Source organism: Delphinapterus leucas, chromosome 13 (genome assembly GCF_059928025.1).
Source record: "Delphinapterus leucas isolate spDelLeu-1000000601 "Yukka" chromosome 13, BTC_Dleu_Yukka2, whole genome shotgun sequence".
Lineage (NCBI taxonomy): Eukaryota > Metazoa > Chordata > Mammalia > Artiodactyla > Monodontidae > Delphinapterus > Delphinapterus leucas.
Genome location: NC_143141.1, coordinates 33062902 through 33083152, shown reverse-complemented (window position 1 = coordinate 33083152; position 20251 = coordinate 33062902). Strand labels below are relative to the sequence as shown.

At 37.7% G+C, this 20251-nt stretch overlaps 1 protein-coding gene across 22 annotated transcripts in view; it reads right to left on the bottom strand.

Annotated features, from left to right (window-relative positions):
- Positions 1–20251, bottom strand: part of EXOC6B (exocyst complex component 6B) — a 703642-nt gene that overhangs the window by 59172 nt on the left and 624219 nt on the right. For 4 of the 22 annotated variants that reach the window (XM_089922302.1, XM_089922305.1, XM_089922307.1 and 1 more), the window contains exon 22: positions 1–20251. This exon is cut by the window's left edge and continues 50091 nt beyond it; it is cut by the window's right edge. The exons of 17 other annotated variants lie outside the window; for them this stretch is intronic. Coding sequence is in view for 1 of the 5 variants with exons in the window: in XM_089922306.1 (XP_089778432.1) it covers positions 7023–7043 (21 nt within the window). In the remaining 4 variants the exon portion in view is untranslated. One more of the 22 variants, XM_089922306.1, reaches the window with a different exon arrangement.

The following is a 20251-nucleotide window of genomic DNA, read 5'->3' as shown; positions in this document are numbered from 1 at the left end:
ACTGAGGTTGCTGATTCCTTCTGCCTTAATCCATTACCTAATTATAACAAGCATTATAGCACTTTCAGTTTGCCTTGTTTTATTTTCACAATCGTTCTTTGGAATGGGTAGGACGAAGATCATTAGTGTCTCATACATACATGAAAAACTAAGGCTCAGAGAGGTTAAGTGATTTGTGCTGGTGGGACCATGGTTGAATACTAGCTCACATACTGTGGAATTACTGGGGACCTGACTCACGGTACAGCCTCAGGTAAGCCACTTAACCTATTTGTGTCTAATCTCTAAAATGGGGATGAAAGTACCAACTTGCTTCCCAGGGAAGCTGCAGAGCTTCCTTAGCCAATAAATAGTTGTAAAGGGTTGTGGAGATTCCAAGTGTTACATATATGTTTTAATAAACTCTGGTGAATGTTAAGGCTCTATTAGGTACCCAAGTGTGGAAATGAGATGAATTTATCTGTGAGTGCTCATACTTTCCAGGGTCTACAAAGTATATAAACTGGGCTGAGCTTAGGGAACACACCCAGCTCTTTCTAAACTGCTGCTAGGTGATGGCCCTGCTACTTGCAAGTCCTCTCTCTGCTGGCCCTCCTCACTTGAACCAAAGCAGACGGCTGCCTGCTAACCAGCCAAGACGGTGAGAAAATACCAGAGGAGGGCTGGCTCTTCATGCCCCCTGGGGCAGCAGAGATGATCACAAGCAGATTCCCTACAGACCTTCCAGATGGGCACTCTGACCTCTAGGAAAACATCCTAATAATTTCCAGGGCATTCAAAGCATGTACAGTGTGGCAATGCTGCTAAGAAATGACCAGACTTATGTCTAGGGTCTCCATGCTATAGTTTCCCCCTCTTCATTTAAATTCATTTAACTTGCTTTATAACAAGTGTAAGTACATCATATCACGTAGGGAAACTGATGACAATTTAATATATCAGAGAAAATATCTGAAATCAATTTACAAGGGAAGAAATCTATCAGCCCCAAGGAAGACAAACCCTGTGATGACATATTAGTGCAGTGCTAATCTAAAAGATTGTGGCCTGTTCCATGTTGTTCAGTTTCATGACTCTAAGGAATTTCGTTCCCCTTTCCTTTATGTGTTTTACTTTTCCCAATCTGTAAAACCAAGACAACGGCCTCTGTCTAAAATCTACCTCAACTGACGGTTGCTTTAAGCCAAAACTGATATTCAGCTGGTATATCCAGTTTCTTCATTTGAAAAAGAAGAAGAAAATAATCTACATCAAATTGCTGAATTTAAAAATGCCTGCAAATTTTAAATGATAAATCATGGCTCTCCCGTCACCTGGAACACTGCTCTTCTCTCAGGTACCTGCTTGGCTAATTATATCATCTCCCTCAAGGCGTTGCTCAAATCTCACCCTCAAGGAGGCTTACTCTTTCTTATTTAATGCTGTGACCTGTCTCTCCAAATCTCCATAGTTTCACCCCCCTTTCCCTTGTTCTACTTTCTTATTCTTTCCACAATCCTTATTACCCACCTGCAAGTACACAGTTGATTAATTATTCTCCTTATTTATTTCCTCACTCCTCTATCCTAAATTGTAAGCTCCATGAGGTCAGGAATCTTGGTCTGTTTTGTTCACTGATATATCTCAAGTGCCTGGCACACAGCAGAGGCTCAGCAAATATTTATTGAATAAATGAACGAATGAACCTCTAAGAATAACTTACTTTTAAAGTACTTAAGGGCAGAGGCTACCTTTTTTTTTCTTTTTTTTTTTTTGGATACGTGGGCCTCTCACTGTTGTGGCCTCTCCCGCTGCGGAGCACAGGCTCCGGACGCGCAGGCTCAGCGGCCATGGCTCACGGGCTCAGCCGCTCCGCGGCACGTGGGATCCTCCCAGACCGGGGCACGAATCCGTGTCCCCTGCATCGGCAGGCGGACTCTCAACCACTGCGCCACCAGGGAAGCCCCCGAGGCTACCTTCTTTTGAGGGTCACTGTAATCAACTCAGCGTTTCGGCCCAGAAGATGTCTGAAAACACATCCTATTTGACATATGTATCTGAAACCCATAAATACTCTGTGACTGCCTTCCTTTATCTGTCTTCTCCTTGGTTTTGGGAAACCCTTATGAATTAACCAGCTGGTAAGAGGGCCAAGCTGGGGAGGTGAGGCTGGGCAAAGGCAAGGGATATGAAGCAAAAGGCAAGGGATAACTGAGCAGAGATCCAGAATAACTGAGAAACAGCCGGTATTCTCACAATAATGAGACAAGTCATTAAGAGCTTCTCAGAATCTGGGAGATTCACTAATGAAATAGCCAAAGAAGATGGTATTTCTTTTAAACATTTACAATTTCTGTCCTTTTGTTGTCTGGATCCCACTACCTGGTGCGTTCTGGGCACTTGAATAACAAGTCCTATAAGACACAGAGGATTCTGTGATTGCCACTGGAAAACAGAGTCACATCTAAAAAAAGAGAGGCAAGTGCTATATCCCAAGCTGACAAACACCTACTCACTGCAGTAGGGAAATGCCATATATAAGAAAAGTTCAAAAGGCCATCTTCGTGTCCAGAATTTATCAGAGAAACCTTTCTACAGGAAAGGTAGGCCTTAAAGTATGGAAGGAAATATTTCTGTGCGGACATGAGAACAGCTATGTAATAATTATATTTTTAAGGCATTGGACAATTTATTCAAGAAGCTTCTTAATCATTTTTAATATAAAAACGTTACGATATATTTGAGTAGCACTGTACCTAGTTATAGAATCTCAAAGTCAAACAAACAAACAGCCCTAGGCTAGAAACCGAGCTAATTATCAGCTGGGAGAGCACGCAGAGCACACAGCCTTTCTTCTTGTGATAGAGTATTTTGTAACTGAGTCCCTCCGGGTGCACTAGTAGCTTTCTCAGAAGTATCTGATTCTGGCCTATGTCAGAGAGAGGTCATGGGGTTCCCTGGACTACACGAGTAATTCTCCTGGGAAATGCTATTATTGTACAATGAGTTGTGTATATCACTGAACATATGTACAACACTTCAAATAACTCATCACAAGCTACTCTGAACCCTAACTGGGCAGAGGGGACTTTCATGCTAGGGGTCCCTTCATGTATTTACCATTCCTTAATAACTCAACCAATAAGATGAGGCTGGTGGCTAAGACACTAAGAGGAGAAGAGGCACTTACTTTCACGTGAGACCTTGCAGTACACTCAGTCTCTCTTCAGAGACTAGCTGCTTTCTGTGTGAGTCACCAGCACAGAAAATGCGTGGTGGCAGCAGCACCTGTGTTCAGTATGTCTAAGGTCCATCTCCTCTGCCCTGCATCCCTCCTGGCAAAGAATACCACTGTCTTTTCCTTGGTCACCAGGCTCCACTCTAATTTTGTGAGACGATAGAAAGAGCCCCACGGGCAGATAAAGTTATAAGGGTTAACGGATTGCAATAGCTAACAGCCACTGAGAAACCACTATTCAGAAAATGCAGTGGGGAAAAAAAAAACCCAAAACAAAGAGATGCCTTCAACTTGTTTTAGATCATTGGACCAAACATTTAAACTTTGGGAAAGTGAGTAAAGCACCAAGTTATGAGTGCAGTTTATCAAAGATAAAGATCTGAGTCATCCCTTTGTGGTTACAGATTATGAAACCATTTCAGGCTCTCCCTAGACAGTATTCCCCATGAATGTCAGATTGCAAACAGAGCAAGCAGAGGGGATAGCATCTTTGATTACGGCCGCTGTTAAGGTCTTCTCCTAAGCATCCTTGTATAGTTTACAATTTAATTTTTTTCCTTTGTAATCTTTAGCCCTTGTGTATATATCATCTAATGAAAAGGCCTTTTTTGAATTAACATGGTATTTGGAAAAAGAACATGTGTTTCTATTTTATTATTAAATACATTTATAAAGAGAGAAAATGTTCTCAGATCTAGTAGATGCCTGTTTTTTGTTTTTTGTTTTTTTTTTAAGAGCCAGAACGCTGTAACACTTCAGGATAACAGAATCCTTAATGTAAACATTTAGATGGTGAGGGCCATGGTAAGTTTTTGGGTAGAGAGTAATTGTGGAGCTTAGGAATTCAGATTTGCCTCATCTGACCACCTTGGGGGTAGACACAGTGCTCTGCCTTTTCCCAGCTAGTTGGTGAGCTTTGCATCTATTAAGCAGGACATTCTGGGATACAGACCATTCCAATTACCACAATGGTCTTGTGTTTCAAGACTGCTTGTTTATAAACACAGCCACTTTCTAGTTTAATTTCTCTCCTTTTTTCAGTTTGTTTAAGCGCCAAATATTTTCAGAGTGCAAAAGCCTAAATAAGGATTTTTTTTTAGATTAATGTCTGGTGATCTGCATTATCAGTCTAAATAGCAATAGTAGGTCTGACAGCACACAGAAAACTAGAAAAAGCAATTCAACAACAATAGTTAATGTTTATTGGGTACTGTGGATCAGGTATTGAGCTAAATTCTTTGCATATATTATTCTTCATTTAATTTTCATATTCCTAGGTGATAGAGTAGTTTTTTACATTGATGTAAAAAGTCATTATCAAAAACAGGGAGTAATGAAAAATTCATTTGGTTGTCCTAGCGGGCAGGGAAGTGCCTGAAGCTTGCGTTTTCAAGCCCACATGGGGACTGGAGACAATGACTTGGACCTGTCTATGCAGCCTGGTTAGAACTGAGATTGCTGTGAAAAGACAAGACTCCTCACAGGCTGAACCTTAGTGAAAGGGCAGGCCAGAAAACAAATCTAGTAGGAATAAGGAAACCTTTTATCAGAGCATATTAAATACACTGTTCCGAATTTTGCTTCCCCGTCCCCACTTAATAATATACTGGGCATCATTTCCTATCAGTATATAAAACTTCTTCATTCGTATCCTATTAAACAATTATAAATAATGATGTAGTAAATAACCTAGTACATGTGCGCAAGTATATAAATCTGTAGGACTGAGTCATTGGAGGGGAACTGCTGGATTAAAAGATATACACACTATATTCCCTCCTTATAAGTTGTACCGATTTATACCACCACAGCAACATATGTGACAGTCTCTCCATATCCCAGGAAACATGGTGTGTTGGTAAGTTCTAAAAGAACAGAAATAGAATGCAAAACCATCAAACTAAAGGGAAAAAGAGGGAAAGGAGATTTAAAAAAACAATCAAATAGAAGGCAGAGTCTAAGGAGATAGGATGACTAAATGCGATGCAGTATCCTGGATTGGATCCTGAAATAGAAAAAGGACACTAGTGGAAAAACTGATGAAATTTGAATACAGTCTATAGTTAGTTAATAATAATGTGCCAATGTTGATTTCTTAGTTGTGACAAATATACAATGGTAAGAGGAAAGGTGTTAACATTAGGGGAAACTGGGTGAAAGGCATACAGGAACTCTCTGTATTATCTTTGCTACTTTTCTGTAAATCTAAAATATTTCCCCCCATACTTTACATAAAAAATAGGGGAAAGGTGAAGGATATCCCAGCAGGGGAAGAGGGTAGTAAAAGCAAAGACATGGAGGGGGAAACACCACTATCCATGCAAGGAACTAGAGGTAGCCTCGTGTTGCTGGAGAGTAAAGGTGCATCCCTGAATGTGTGAGTTACTGAATTATTCCTTTTTCTATAACATCCCTTTAAAATATCTTGATCTTGGGACTTCCCTGGTGGTGCAGTGGTTAAGAATCCGCCTGCCAATGCAGGGGACACGGGTTTGAGCCCTGGTCCTGGAAGATCCCACATGTCGTGGAGCAACCAAGCCTGTGCGCCACAACTACTGAGCCCATGTGCCACAACTACTGAAGCCCGTGCGCCTAGAGCCGTGCTCCACAATAAGAGAAGCCACTGCAATGAGAAGCCCGCGCACCGCAACAGAGTAGCCCCGCTCGCCGCAACTAGAGAAAGCCCGCGCGCAGCAACGAAGACCCAACGCAGCCAAAAGTGAATAAATAAATTTATAAAAAGTAAATAAATAATATATCTTTTTTTTACATCTTTATTGGAGTATAATTGCTTTACAATGGTGTGTTAGTTTCTGCTTTATAACAAAGTGAGTCAACTATACATATACATATATCCCCATATCTCTTCCCTCTTGCGTCTCCCTCCCTCCCACCCTCCCTATCCCACCCCTCTAGGTGGTCACAAAGCACCGAGCTGATCTCCCTGTGCTATGTGCTGCTTCCCACTAGCTATCAGCTTTACATTTGGTCGTGTATAATGTACATGCCACTCTCTCACTTTGTCCCAGCGTACCCTTCCCCCTCCCTGTGTTCTCAAGTCCATTCTCTAGTAGGTCTGCGTCTTTATTCCCGTCTTGCCCCGAGGTTCTTCATGACCATTTTTTTTTTTTTTAGATTCCATATACAAGTGTTAGCATATGGTATTTGTTTTTCTCTTTCTGACTTACTTCACTCTGTATGACAGACTCTAGGTCCATCCACCTCACTACCAATAACTCAATTTCTTTTCTTTTTATGGCTGAGTAATATTCCATTGTATATATCTGCCACATCTTCTTTATCCATTCATCTGTCGATGGACACTTAGGTTGCTTCCATGTCCTGGCTATTGTAAATAGAGCGGCAATGAACATTGTGGTTCATGACTCTTGTTGAATTATGGTTTTCTCAGGGTATATGCCCAGTAGTGGGATTGCTGGGTCGTATGGTAGTTCTATTTTTAGTTTTTTAAGGAACCTCCATACTGTTCTCCATAGTGGCTGTATCAATTTACATTCCCACCAACAGTGCAAGAGGGTTCCCTTTTCTCCACACCCTCTCCACCATTTATTATTTGTAGATTTTTTGATGATGGCCATTCTGACCGGTGTGAGGTGATACCTCATTGTAGTTTTGATTTGCATTTCTCTAATGATTAGTGTTGTTGAGCATCCTTTCATGTGTTTGTTGGCAGACTGTATATCTTCTTTGGAGAGATGTCTATTTAGGTCTTCTGCCCATTTTTGGATTGGGTTGTTTGTTTTTCTGATATTGAGCTGCATGAGCTGCTTGTAAATTTTTGAGATTAATCCTTTGTCAGTTGGTTCTCATGTTTTAAAGAAAAAATATGAATTTAGGTTTTATGTTCACTTTGATTAGCTCTTAATACCATCACCAAAGCACTGTCATTCTGGTAGTAACTGCAAAGGGACTAACTTCATTCAATAAGTCAGCAGATTAGGTACATCAGTGAATTGGTATTCACATTATGTAAACAGCCAAGTGGTGTTGATTATATTAAACCTGACATCTCTGTCATTCAAATAAATAATGGCAAAAGGAAAAACGAATATCTTGAAATTAGGGATTTTTCTGCCTTCTTAACTACAAGCAAGTTGTCAGTGTATTTGTCAAGTAAATAGGAAGCAGTAGAATTGACAGCCATTATATAAAAGCAAGAAAAGATATAATCCTTGATATGTGTGTAAAGACTGAAAGTGATTCCAGGTGTAAAACAGTTTAAAAAGTATCTGTGTTCTATAAATTCATATTTGTAATGCTAACATTTTAAAACCAAAATATAAAAAATAGAAAGCAGGAAAGGATAAAAACAAAAAGAAACAAGGAAAAGGCATGGTAAATAGCACTAATAAGACGTTAGAAACATAAATGTGATTGCAGTGATCTAAATTAATCAGTTAAAAGATAGAAGTTTTCATGTATTAATAAGCAAATACAACTGTATGCTGCTTATAAGAGACAAATGTAAAAATAACTATGAGGACACAGAAAGTTCAAAGTCAAGCAATGGAAAAAGACAGACTGAGCAGACACTAAAAACAAAAGAGGAGGTAGGTGCAGTATAGACTATAAGACAAAAAAACAATATTTAGGAATAAAGAGGGTCACTGTATACTGGTAAAAGAATAATTCACCAAGACATAAAATTTCTAAACTTTTCTATACCCAGAGCACAGTCTCAGAATATACAACAAAATATACAAAATAAAAACTGACACTATTATTAAGAATCAAATGATACACCACAATAAGGAGGGAGGTTTTAACGCTCTTCTTTCGGTAATTGGATAAAGCAGGTTTTATACAAATTAGTAAAGATGATTTGAACAGCACACTTGTTAAGTTTGATTCACTGGATTTGTAACCCTGCATTTGTTTATTAGAAAATACACATTCTTTTCAAGCACGTGTAGGGTGTTTACAAAAATAGATCACAAAGATGCCCTTAAGCAAACCTCGAAAACTACCATATTCTTGGAATCAATGCAATAAAATCATAAATAACTTGAAGCTGCCTGTATTTATTTTTTTAAGCAAGACAATCTTTCATCAGGAAGCTAATAATTTTACTCAACTTAGAAAAACAACTTGGTCATTTCAGCATTACATAAGTAATGTTGCTCACTAATAGTATTCATCACGCCAACAAAAAGAGTATTGCTGGTGGAGGAACACTTTATAAAGGTAAAAAGATATGAACGAGTAAGACATTCAGGGTGAAAGTCTGATCGAAGCATACATAGGATGAGAGGGAAAAGGTAGAAAAGAGGCGTGAAAGTAGACTAGAGTCAGCAAGTTTGGATTCTATACAGGAGAAGGAAGTTTGGATTTTATCATTTAGACAAAGGGAAGTGATCAAAGGTGTCTAAGTGTGGAGTTGATAACTTTGGTCATTCTACTCCATTGTGGAGGATGGACTACACTGAAGAAATAATGAAGAAAGTGATAAGTTGAAAGAGCTTTAATTGAGGTTAGAAGTAATAGAGATACAGAGTTAACAATTGGTTTGAGATGTGGTAAGGGCATAGCGTTGACATCACCTGGAAATCTACCCTATACCCAGGAGAATGAGTAGTAAGTGGGAGAAAAAGAGGAATCAAGGATAAATTTAAGATTTTTTAGTTTGAGTGATGGATTGGGTAGTGATGCCATCAAAGGGGAGGAGGAATGGAGAAAAAAGGAAAAATAAAGCATGAAATTTAGGCTATACTGCATTTGAAGTACTATTGGGACATCCTGGAGAAGATCGAACTCTGACAGTGATGGGAGAGTTTACAGGAAGCAGCATCAAGCAACGGGGGAAGCAAGTGGAGATTATAGGTTAGAAAGATTCAAGTTGGCAGAAACGGAGCAACCAGAATCAGCCTGCCATTTGCAAGCTTTATGACAACAGGACAAGTTTAGTCCAACAATTTATGGTCTATAATGATAAGCAAGACATCTCTTCCCAGGCCTGGAAGAAATCAGGTATTTATCAGAGGGGTCAAGGCAGGGAGTTCCCCAATGGAGGCTGCGGAGCATCACACAAAGGGAAGAAAGGAGGAGAGAGACAATTCACAAATTCAAGTATCTGTTCCATTTTCATTCTTCTATAGTTAATACTGCATGAAAATGTATATTATAGAGTCACTTGCAATAGCAAAAATGATAAATCATCTAAATTCCCAACAAAGATTCAAATTGGTAAATTTTGGTATACTAATTCAAAACATTTCTTTTAGAAAAGTTGTCTGTTTCAAAGCAATAGATACCACATGCCACTTAATAACATTCCTTAAAATGATAAAGCTTTGGCTATTTTTGTGGTGTACATGTAATTATATCAACACAAGAGATTCTTTCTGACAAGCATCCCCATCTCAAGGCATCTTATAATGGCAGGATCACCTTACTGCACAATATACTCTAGATAGAAAACCAAAAAAGGAATATAAGAAGCAGGAAAGAAAGGGGTGAGTGCAGAGAGAAAGGAATAGAACAGCACTATTTCCCAAAGTAGTTCACAGATTCTTCGTGGAAAAAAAATGTTCACAGATTCTTTGTGGAAAAAAAAAAAAAAAAAAAAAGTTCTGCAGGCAGTAAGTTTGACTCACTACCTTAAGTACCATATTAAGGATTCTGAGAATTTCTGCTGTAAAGAAGCCCATTTGAAATTTGTTTAACTCAGCATGTCCCAAATTTATTTACTATGGAACTCTTTCATTGCAAGACACTTATTAGCATGCTATGGAACTATGGTTCTGTTGAACATACTTTGATAAATACAAGCTAAATTTTAAAAATTATTTGGCAACAAAGTAGCTTTGGAAAGGTAGCTAGTAGCTAGTAGAAAGACAAAAGTAGCTAGTAGAAAGACAAAAAGACTGAATTTGGGGAGGTCTTACTTCTGAGTGATGTCTTTAAGTAACCCATGGTACTTTTTTGCATTACAATTCTTTCTTTCTCCTGTCAAGTGGGGAAAGTAATTCATTTTGCCTTGGTCTTATAGAGACCCTGATACTAGCTGTGTGAGATGGTGGCAGAGAAGGTGGCAAATACATAACAATGGATTCTCTGCATTCTAATGTTTTAGCTGTTGACCTGATCCATATATTTAAATGAGATTAAAAGAAAATCTCAGTGCTAGGTATGAAGGAAGATAAGAAATAGTCTCCGCAAGAAGCTTACAATATCTGGTAAAACAAGATTTACATATGGGATAAAATGAATGAAAGGGTTCAATTGTTACGTTATCAGTGCTACTGGAGTTAAGAGGACCAAACAAACCTAGCTGGAAGAATTAGGATCTGATCTGGGTATTGAGGTTCTACTGGGAGACGACTAGAAAGAGGGCCTCTCAGGCAAAAAGCACTATGAATGAAAGCAGGAATAAAAATGACATATTCCTAAGAATGAAGAAACAGGCCTTACAGGTATGTGTCAGAGAGTAAAGGTTAAAAAAAAGGAGTCAATACGGAAACAGTTAAAATCTTTTCCCATCAATGAGAACAGCTGGAGATAAAGAATAACACTGATTTGACAAAATCAAACCCACTGAGAATGTTTGATTTAAAAGTTCCCACCGAAAATAGAACCCAGTTCTGGTTTAACATGGTGGAAGATTTTCCCAACTTCCTATCTTCCATGAAAACAGCACACACACACACACACACACACACACACACACACACACACACACACACACACTCTTTGAGTAGGTAGCACTGTAAATTTAAAAGACAGGATTGCCAAATCTGGGGAAATGGATTAATCAACAATGGTGCTGGGAAAATTAACTGCATGAAACAAAAATAAATTAAATCCTAATTTCAGACCTTTCCCCAAAATAAATTCTAGATGCATTTACAATATAATTTTTAAAAAATGGAACAGTAAAGAAGAAATGGAGGTATTAGTCTTACTTCTGATAGTGGAAGGACTTTTGAAGAATAAAATAAGAGAAATTTCATATTACTACATACAAATTTACAGCTTTAATATATGCATATAAAAAACAAAAATAAAAGGCAAAGAAACCGGAAAATGTCTTCAGCATATATGACAAAGAAGTAATTACTATATGAAGAGCTACAACTGATAAGAATGTAATGCTCCTATGAAACATGGGTAAACATATTTTTCAAACTTTCTATAATAAACATGTATTACTTTTATACTCAGGGAAATAAACCTTACTAAATATGATACCCTTAAAATAGGACAATGGAACCAAGAACCTCAAAAGATCAAATGACTGTGGGATCATATTTTGTTTATTAAATGAAAGGGGATAGGAAATTTAGGCAGAATTGACAACTATGGCTTCTAAATGGTGCTATCTAGAAACGGAGTGAAACATAAGGATAATCTCACTTCACAGGTGTATGGGGCTTTCGGTTTATAACTTCCTTTACTCCAGCCCTCTTTCCCAGCCATGCTTTTCGGATGTGTTGTCCATTCTACAGCACAGTCCTTCTCCGCCCCACTTGCTGCATGGTTAAGGCCCTTGGTCTCTCCAGGCACTCTTTGTACACCATTGCAGCCTTTGCTATCACCTCTTCTTCCCAATGCTTGGACCACTTACTTGGCGTCTATCATACACCGCCTTGTATTGTGGCTTATCTTTTTACACGTGTATTTTGCCTCCTTCATCAAAAGGACTGTAAACACAGCCATACAAAAGTGCTTAACAGATATCAGTTGATGACACAGCTTAAAACATCTAGGAAATACTGTATTAACCATTTCTGACCATTCCTGAGAAGAAAGGATTCCTACTTACATTTTATGGAAATGAAAATTAACATCTAGAAGAGTTAACTTACTTCCCTTAGATTCTCGAGCTGAACCCAAATGAACTAAGAATGCTTCTCTCCTGACCAGATCAGGCAGCCTATTGGCAAATCAAAGTATCTGATCCCTTCAGTACCATTGCTTGCTTACCAGCATAGCTGGTATTGACTTATGTTTGCAGGCACATGGCAGTTGGAGAATAGGTCTGTAATATTAGGCTACTCCATACACAAGAGGAGATGAAATGGTTTGAAATATTCAGAATCCTGGTTTTCTCTGAGCTTGGAAAATAACTCTCTGTATACACTATTTTGAGGGCAAGGGGAAGTAAATCACATCCTGGCTCTGACTTGTCAGTACTGTCTTGAACTTAGACTTCTAAAATCACTAAATATTTTGGCTTTCAAATACAATGTAACTTTCAACACACTTTCCTGCAAGACAGCTACCAACAAATTCAAGTATTCTTAGGTTCTGCAGAATGCCCTGGAAACTTCATACCAGCATTGTCCCTGTCTTTGAATTGTTTTGACATGTTTGGCCCATGATGACTCAATCAGTTAGTGATGCTATTCCACGGCAAAGTGGCTGGGATTTCTGTGACTCAGCAGAAGAGTCTTGTAAGATGTAGTTACTTTCCTGGCAACTTTTGACTTAACTATCATTTAGCCAGATCTAGTGCAAACAGATATACAGTGGAATTGCCAGCAAAGAGTGACATCAAAATTCAGGAGACCACAAGGGTCTCCATTTCTCCTATACAATTTCAGGTGATTCCACTGCTCTTTGGCAAAGTCAATGCTGTCTCTGGTCACTATCAACAGCAAATGACTAGTCTCATATTTAGACACAGAAGAGTAGTAATCATGTTTTTCTTTTCTTCCAGAATGATTTTCTACTTGCAGGGTAGACAGATGACATGGCTATAAACTCTAAAGAGAGTCAATATTTCCTGAGACTTCAAGGCAGAAAGGCAGGCTTGGAAATGAAAAAGGCATAGTGGCCCAGAGAAAAGAAGACAGTGGAAGCATCAGTACTAGGTAGAGGCTATCCAGGTAGCTCATTCATTAATTCATAAATATTTATGGAGCACATTAACAGGGGTTAGGCATTTTGTGAAGTAGTGGAAATGGAAACTATTAAGCTCGTAAAGTTAAATATATCACTAAGATGAGTAAATGCCAAGACCAAACTAGGAAAGCATGTGTGCTGTGTGACAGGCAGCTGGTAATTGAGACTCTATCTCCTTTACTTCTGATCAATATTTTTATCATTGGCCAAATACACTTCGCTCTCTGAGAATACATTCATGAATTTGAAAATATAAGCATGCAAATTTCAATCATACATGTTTCCTAGAAAAAGAGGGCAAGTACTACAGGGGCACAAAGAGTCAATACATATGCATAATAAAAATATGCAAAGAACTCAACTTGTAGATTATGAACAAAACACACAAAAACTGGAAACTTGAGTATAAATGAAGTAAAGCCTCTAGCAGACAATATAAAGCAAGCTACATGGCAAAGAGAATTTAAACACGTTCCAGCGTCAGCTTGTCCTTCTTCTTACCCTCGTCCCCGGCCTAACCTCTAAGTGTCTGTGCAATTGCCAGTTTGTGTCGGACTTCACATACTATGACTTTTTAATTTCTGATCTGCATAACATAGTTCTACAGAGTTTGACATTGTGGCAGCAGGGGCTGTAAACTGAGTGCTCCTTGGAGGCTACTGGCTTGAAGTATGGGTGGAGAAGAGGCAGGAGAAAGCCAAGGCCAAAGAAAGAAGGAAACAAAAATTTCTCTCACTTTTGGACTTGAGGAAACATTTTTTTTTTTTAACAGTTTAGCTAAGATACAACTCACACACCATAAAGTTCCCCCACTTAAAGTGTACAACTCAATGGTCTTCAGGATGTTCACATAACCGTGCGCCAAGCACCACAATCACTTTTAGAACATTTTCATCCAGTCCAGAAAGAAACCTTGTAGCTATTTTCAGTAGTCATTTTGAAATACTCCTAGAGCATTCTGTTCTTAGCAAGGCTTGCTCTCAAGAAAAGCTATTTTGTAAGAACCTAACTGGGGTTTTATCAAACCTAACAATCCTGGGGAAAGGAAATGCTCCAGACTGTTCCAAGCTTTTCCATCCAGCCTGGGGGAAGGAAAATACTGGACTCCAGCCCTCTCTAGCCTTCCTGTTCCATCAAAGTTGGTGGGGAGAGCTGAGATGTGCTTGTGAAGGTAATACCCCAAGAGCAAAGGCTCACTAAAAGACTAAGACCAAACTCCACGACTATAGAACACTTACCCTCTCCCCACACTTTGTGACCATATCAACAGAGCTCCTGCATAATAAATGAGGAATATAACTGAATGAATAACATATCTCAGGTGTTATTTAAAAAAAAAGTTTCTAGGGAAAACCAAAGACAAGGGAGACAAAAACAAGGACACCAGAGAAAATTTTAGCCTCTGACACACCTAAAGCAAATAGTAAACACAACCTAACTCCTATCCAGATATTCATAAAACCTGACACTAAAGGCCTATTACCTCAGTTTATTTTGCCCTGTACATAATGTCTGGCTTACAACAAAAAAATTACAAGGCATACTGAAAGGCAAACCACACAGACAGATGAAGAGACAGAACAAGCACTGGAAACAGACTCATATGACAGAAATGTTGAAATTATCAGACAGGGAAGAAAACTACTATGATTAGGATGCTAAAGGCTCTAGTGAGGAAAGTAGACAACATGTAAGAGCAGATGGGTAATGTAAGCAGAGAGATAAGAACTCTGAGAAAAAATCAAAAGGAAATGCTAGAAATCAAAAGCCCTTTGGAGCAGAAATGAAGAATGCCTTTGATGTGCTCATCCCTATACTGGATATGCTGAGGAAAGAATCAGTGAGCTTGAAGGAATGTCAACAGGAACTTTCAAAATTGAAATGTAAAGAGAAAAAAAAAATGAAAAAGAACAGAATACAGGTCTATTCCACTATCTGAAAGCAGAGCATTCCTATGAAAACTTTTATAAGCCAAAATGGCATAAAGTGAAGACTTATCCCATGCTTGCCAAAAGTTCACATCATGTCACTTTACTTTTATGAAAGACCTATGGTAGTATGGTAACAGTTTTTTAATTTGTAAAACCAAAAATTCCCTTTGGATTTATTTTGGTTAGTGAAAACAGGTTCTAATGTAGGTCTTTTGTAAAAGCAAAGTGGTGTAACATGAACTTTCAGAAAGTGGGGTGGGGGTTCCGGTATCTAAGAACTGTGGGACAATTACAAAAACTGTAACGTATGTGTAATGGGACCACCAGAAGGAAAAGGAAGAAAGAAGAGAAGAAATAGTTGAAGTAACAGTGATGAGAATTAAAGACAGACATAAAACCACAGATACAGGAAGCTCAGAGAACACCTGCAGGATAAATATCTAAAAACCACACTTAGGCATATATTGAAACTGCAAACAATCAAAGACAAAGAGAAAATCTTGAAAAAAGTGAGAGGAAAAAACATCTTACCTATAGAGGAACATGGACAAGAAATATTTTGAACTTCTTAAAAAACAAAAAACCATGCAAGCAAAAAGAGAGTAGAATGAAATATTTAAAGCATTGAAAGAAAAAACCCACCAACCTAGAATCCTGTACACAGTTCAACTGGCCTTCAAAAAATGAAGGAGAAATAAAGACTTTCTCAGAAAGATAAAAATGGAAGGAATTTGTTGCCAGTAGTCCTGCTTTGCAAGATATTTTAAAAGAAGCTCTTAAAAGGAAGAAAATTATATACATCAGAAAATCAGCTCTAAATAAAGAGCATTAGAGAAGGAATAAATTAAGGTAATATAAAATCTATTTTCTTAACCTTAACTGATCTAACAGTTTGTTCAAAACAGTAATAGCAACATCATATACCTTATGGGTCAGTGACGTAAACTGACAGAAATGTTACAAGAAACAGGTGGGGAAAACTGAGAATACTTTGTTATGATGTACTTGTACTACCCATGAAGGGACACTGTTATTTGAAAATGGACTTGGAGTCATAGTAAATTTATATTTCAAACTCTAGGGCAACCACTAAAAAAAGTAGTATAATTGATATGATAAGACAGGAGAGAAAAAGGAATCTTTAAAATGTTCAATTACAACCACAGAAGGCAGAAAGAGAGGAAAAACCCCACAAAAATAAAAATAAAAAACAAATACAGAACAAGGGCAATGAGTAGAAAATACCAACAGATATGGTAGATATTACTCTAACTATATCAATAATCATTTCAAATGTAAATGACCTAAATATCGATTAAAAGGTAGAGATTAACAGAGTGGATGAATTTAAAAGATGCAAATATATGTTATCTATAAGAAACTCACTTTAAATACAGACACAGACAGATTAAAAGTAAAGAGATGGAATAAAACATATTAATTTCAGACAAAGTAGACTTCAGAGTCAAGGAAAACTATCAAGAATGAAGAGGTCATTCAAAGCAATCTACAGATTTAACACAATCCTTATCAAATTACCCAGGGCATTTTTCACAGAACTAGAAAAATAATTCTAAAATTTATATGGAACCACAAAAGACCCAGTATTGCCAAAGCAAACCTGAGGAAAAAAAACAAAGCTGGAGTCATAACCCTTCCAGACTGCAGACAATACTACAAAGCTACAGTAATCAAAACAGCATGGTATTGGCACAAAAACAGACATATGGATTAATGAAACAGAGTAGAGTGCCCAGAAATAAACCCACACACCTATGGTCAATTAATCTTCAATAAAGGAGGCAAGAATATACAATGGAGAAAAGACAGTCTCTTCAGCAAATGGTGTTGGCAAAGTTAGACAGACGCATGTAAATCAACAAAGTTAGACCACTCTCTCACACCATACACAAAAATAAATTCAAAATGGATTAAAGACTTAAATATAAGACACAACACCATAAAACTCCTAGAAGAGAACATAGGCAAAATATTCTCTGACAGAAATTGTAGAAATGTTTTCTTAGGTCAGTCTCCCAAGGCAAAAGAAATAAAAGCAAAAATAAACAAATGAGACCTAATCAAACTTAAAAGCTTTTGCACAGCAAAGTAAACCATAAACAAAATGAAAAGACAACCTATGGAATGGGGGAAAATATTTGCAAATGACTGACAAGGGCTTAATTTCCAAAATATACAAACAGCTCATACAACTCAATATAAAAAAACAAACAACCCAATAAAAAATGGGTAGAAGACCTAAATAGACATTTCTCCAGAGAAGACATACAGATGGCCAATACACATGAAAAGATGCTCAACATCGCTAATTATTAGAGAAATGCAAATCAAAACTACAATGAGGTATCACCTCACACTGGTCAGAAGGGCCATCATCAAAACATCTACAAATAATAAATGCTGGAGAGGGTGTGGAGAAAATGAACCCTGCTACACTGCTGGTGGGAATGTAAGTTGGTACAGCCACTATGGAAAACAGTCTAGAGGTTCCTCAGAAAACTAAAAATAGAGTTGCCATATGATCCAGCAATCCCATTCCTGGGCATATATCTGAAAAAGATGAAAACTCTAATTCAAAATGATTCACGCACCCCAATGTTCATAGCAGCACTATTTACAATAGTCAAGACATGGAAGAACCTAAGTGTCCCTGGACAGATGAATGGATAGAGAAGATGTGACACACACACGCACACATACACACACACACAATGGAATATTACTCAGCCATAAAAAGAATGAAATAATGTCATTTGCAGCAACATGGCTGGAACTAGAGATTATCATACTAAGTGAAGTAAGTCAGCATGATATCATTTATTTATGGAATCTAAAAAGATGATACAAATGAACTTATTTTGTGAAATCAGCTATACTTCATACTTCAATTAAAAAAAAAAATAAAGAGGGCATTGCACAATGATGAAGAGGTCAATTCTCCGAAAGACATAGCAATCCTTAGTACATACGTGTCAAACAACAGAGCATAAAATATGTTTGCCAAAAACTGATATAACTACAAGAAGAAACAGACAAATCCACTATTATAACTGGAAACTTCAACATACCTCTATTGGTACTGACAGATCCAGCAGCCAGAAAATCAGTAAGAAAATAGTTGAACTGAACAGCACCATCAATCAAGTGGATCTAATTTGGATTTACAGAAAAATTCGTCCAACAAGAGCAGAACAGATTATCTTCTCAAGGTCATATAGAACACTCACTAATATTGACCACAGTCTGGGCCATAAAACATATATCTTAACAAATTTAGAAAAATAGAAATCATACAAAGAGTGCTTCAAGACCATACTAGATATCAAAAACAACATACCAAAAACAGAAAAATGGCTGAAAAATCCCCAAATACTTGGAGATTAAATAACACATTTCTAAATAACATTACCCAAACAAGAGGTCTCAAGAGAAATTTAATATTTTGAATTAAAGGAAAATACAACTTTTAAAAATCCGTGGGATTCAGTGACAGTAGTTCTCAGATGGAAATTTATAGCACTGAATGAGGATATTATAAAAGAAGAAACAACTAAAATTAATAATCAAACCTTCCACCAGAGGAAACTGGAAAAACAAGAGCAAATTAAATCTGAAATAAGCAGAAAAAAGAAATAATAAAATTTAGGAAAAGAAACCAATAAAATTGAAAACAATAGATAAAGTAATGAAAACTTGGTTCTTTAAAAAGATCAATAAAATTGATAAACCTCTAGCCAGGCTAAGGAAAAAAGATTGAAGACACAAATTGCTATTATCAGAAATGAAAGACATACAGATGGCCAAGAGGCACATGACAAGCTGCTCAACATCACTAATTATTAGAGAAATGCAATTCAAAACGACAATGAGGTATCACCTCACACCAGTCAGAATGGCCATCATCAGAAAATCTACAAACAACAAATGCTGGAGAGGGTGTGGAGAAAAGGGAACCCTCCTACACTGTTGGTGGGAATGTAAATTGGTACAGCCACTATGGAGAATGGTACAGAAGTTCCTTAAAAAACTAAAAATATAGCTACCATATGATCCAGCAATCCTACTTCTGGGCACATATCCAGAGAAAACCATGGTTCAAAAGGACTCATGCACCCCATTGTTCACTGCAGTGTTGTTTACAATAGCCAAGACATGGAAGCAACCTAAATGTCTATAGACAGATGAATGGATAAAGAAGACATGGTACATATATAGAGTATTACTCAGTCATTAAAAAGAATGAAATAATGCCATTTGCAGCAATATGGATGGACCTGGAGATTATCCTACTAAATGAAGTGCGTCAGACAGAGAAAGACAAATATCATATGATATTGCTTATATGCAGAATCTAAAAAAAGTGATACAAACAAGCTTATTCATAAAACAGAAACAGACTTCAGACTTAGAAAACAAACTTATGGTTTTCAAAGGGGAAAGGTGAGGGGGAGGGATAATTTGGGAGTTTGGGATTGATATACACACACTACTATATTCAAATAGATAACTAACAAGGACCTACTGTACAGCACAGAGAACTCTGCTCAATATTCTGTAATAACCTGTTAACAATAATGGGAAAAGAATTTGAAAAAGAATAGATATATGTATATGTATAACTGAATCACATTGCTGTACACCTGAAACTAACTCAACATTGTAAATCAACTATAGTCCAATATAAAATAAAAATTAAAAAAAAAAAGAAATGAAAGTGAGGTTACCACTACTGATACCATTGACATTAAGAGAATAATAAAAGGTCAGCAAAATGGCAGAATAGGTGGTCTCTGACTTTAGCTCCCTCACGTAAAGACAAGTGGCAAATATGCAAAGACAAGACACCTCTGTGAAAATCCCAGAACTCAAGGTAAGGCTGAAGAACCCCTTGGACACAGAGACAAGGAAGGAATGCAGTAAAAGAGTAAGAGGAGTGGTCTCAGTTTGACTGCATCACCCTCCCGCCACAGGCTGGCACAGTGCCACCCTGAGAGGGCCTGCCTGGACCTTTGGTTTCCCCAGTGGGAAAAAGAGAGCCCAAGATGCACATCCAGTTTCCCCAGCATTGATGGACGATTCCCACGAGACCCCCCTTGGGTGTTACCCCACCTGGGGAATCTGGGAGGGTGGACTATGGGGGAATCACATATAGATGAAGAAGAGGGTGCCGCTTAAAGCAGCCAGCGTTTTGATCTTGGCAGATTATGTTCCTATTGGC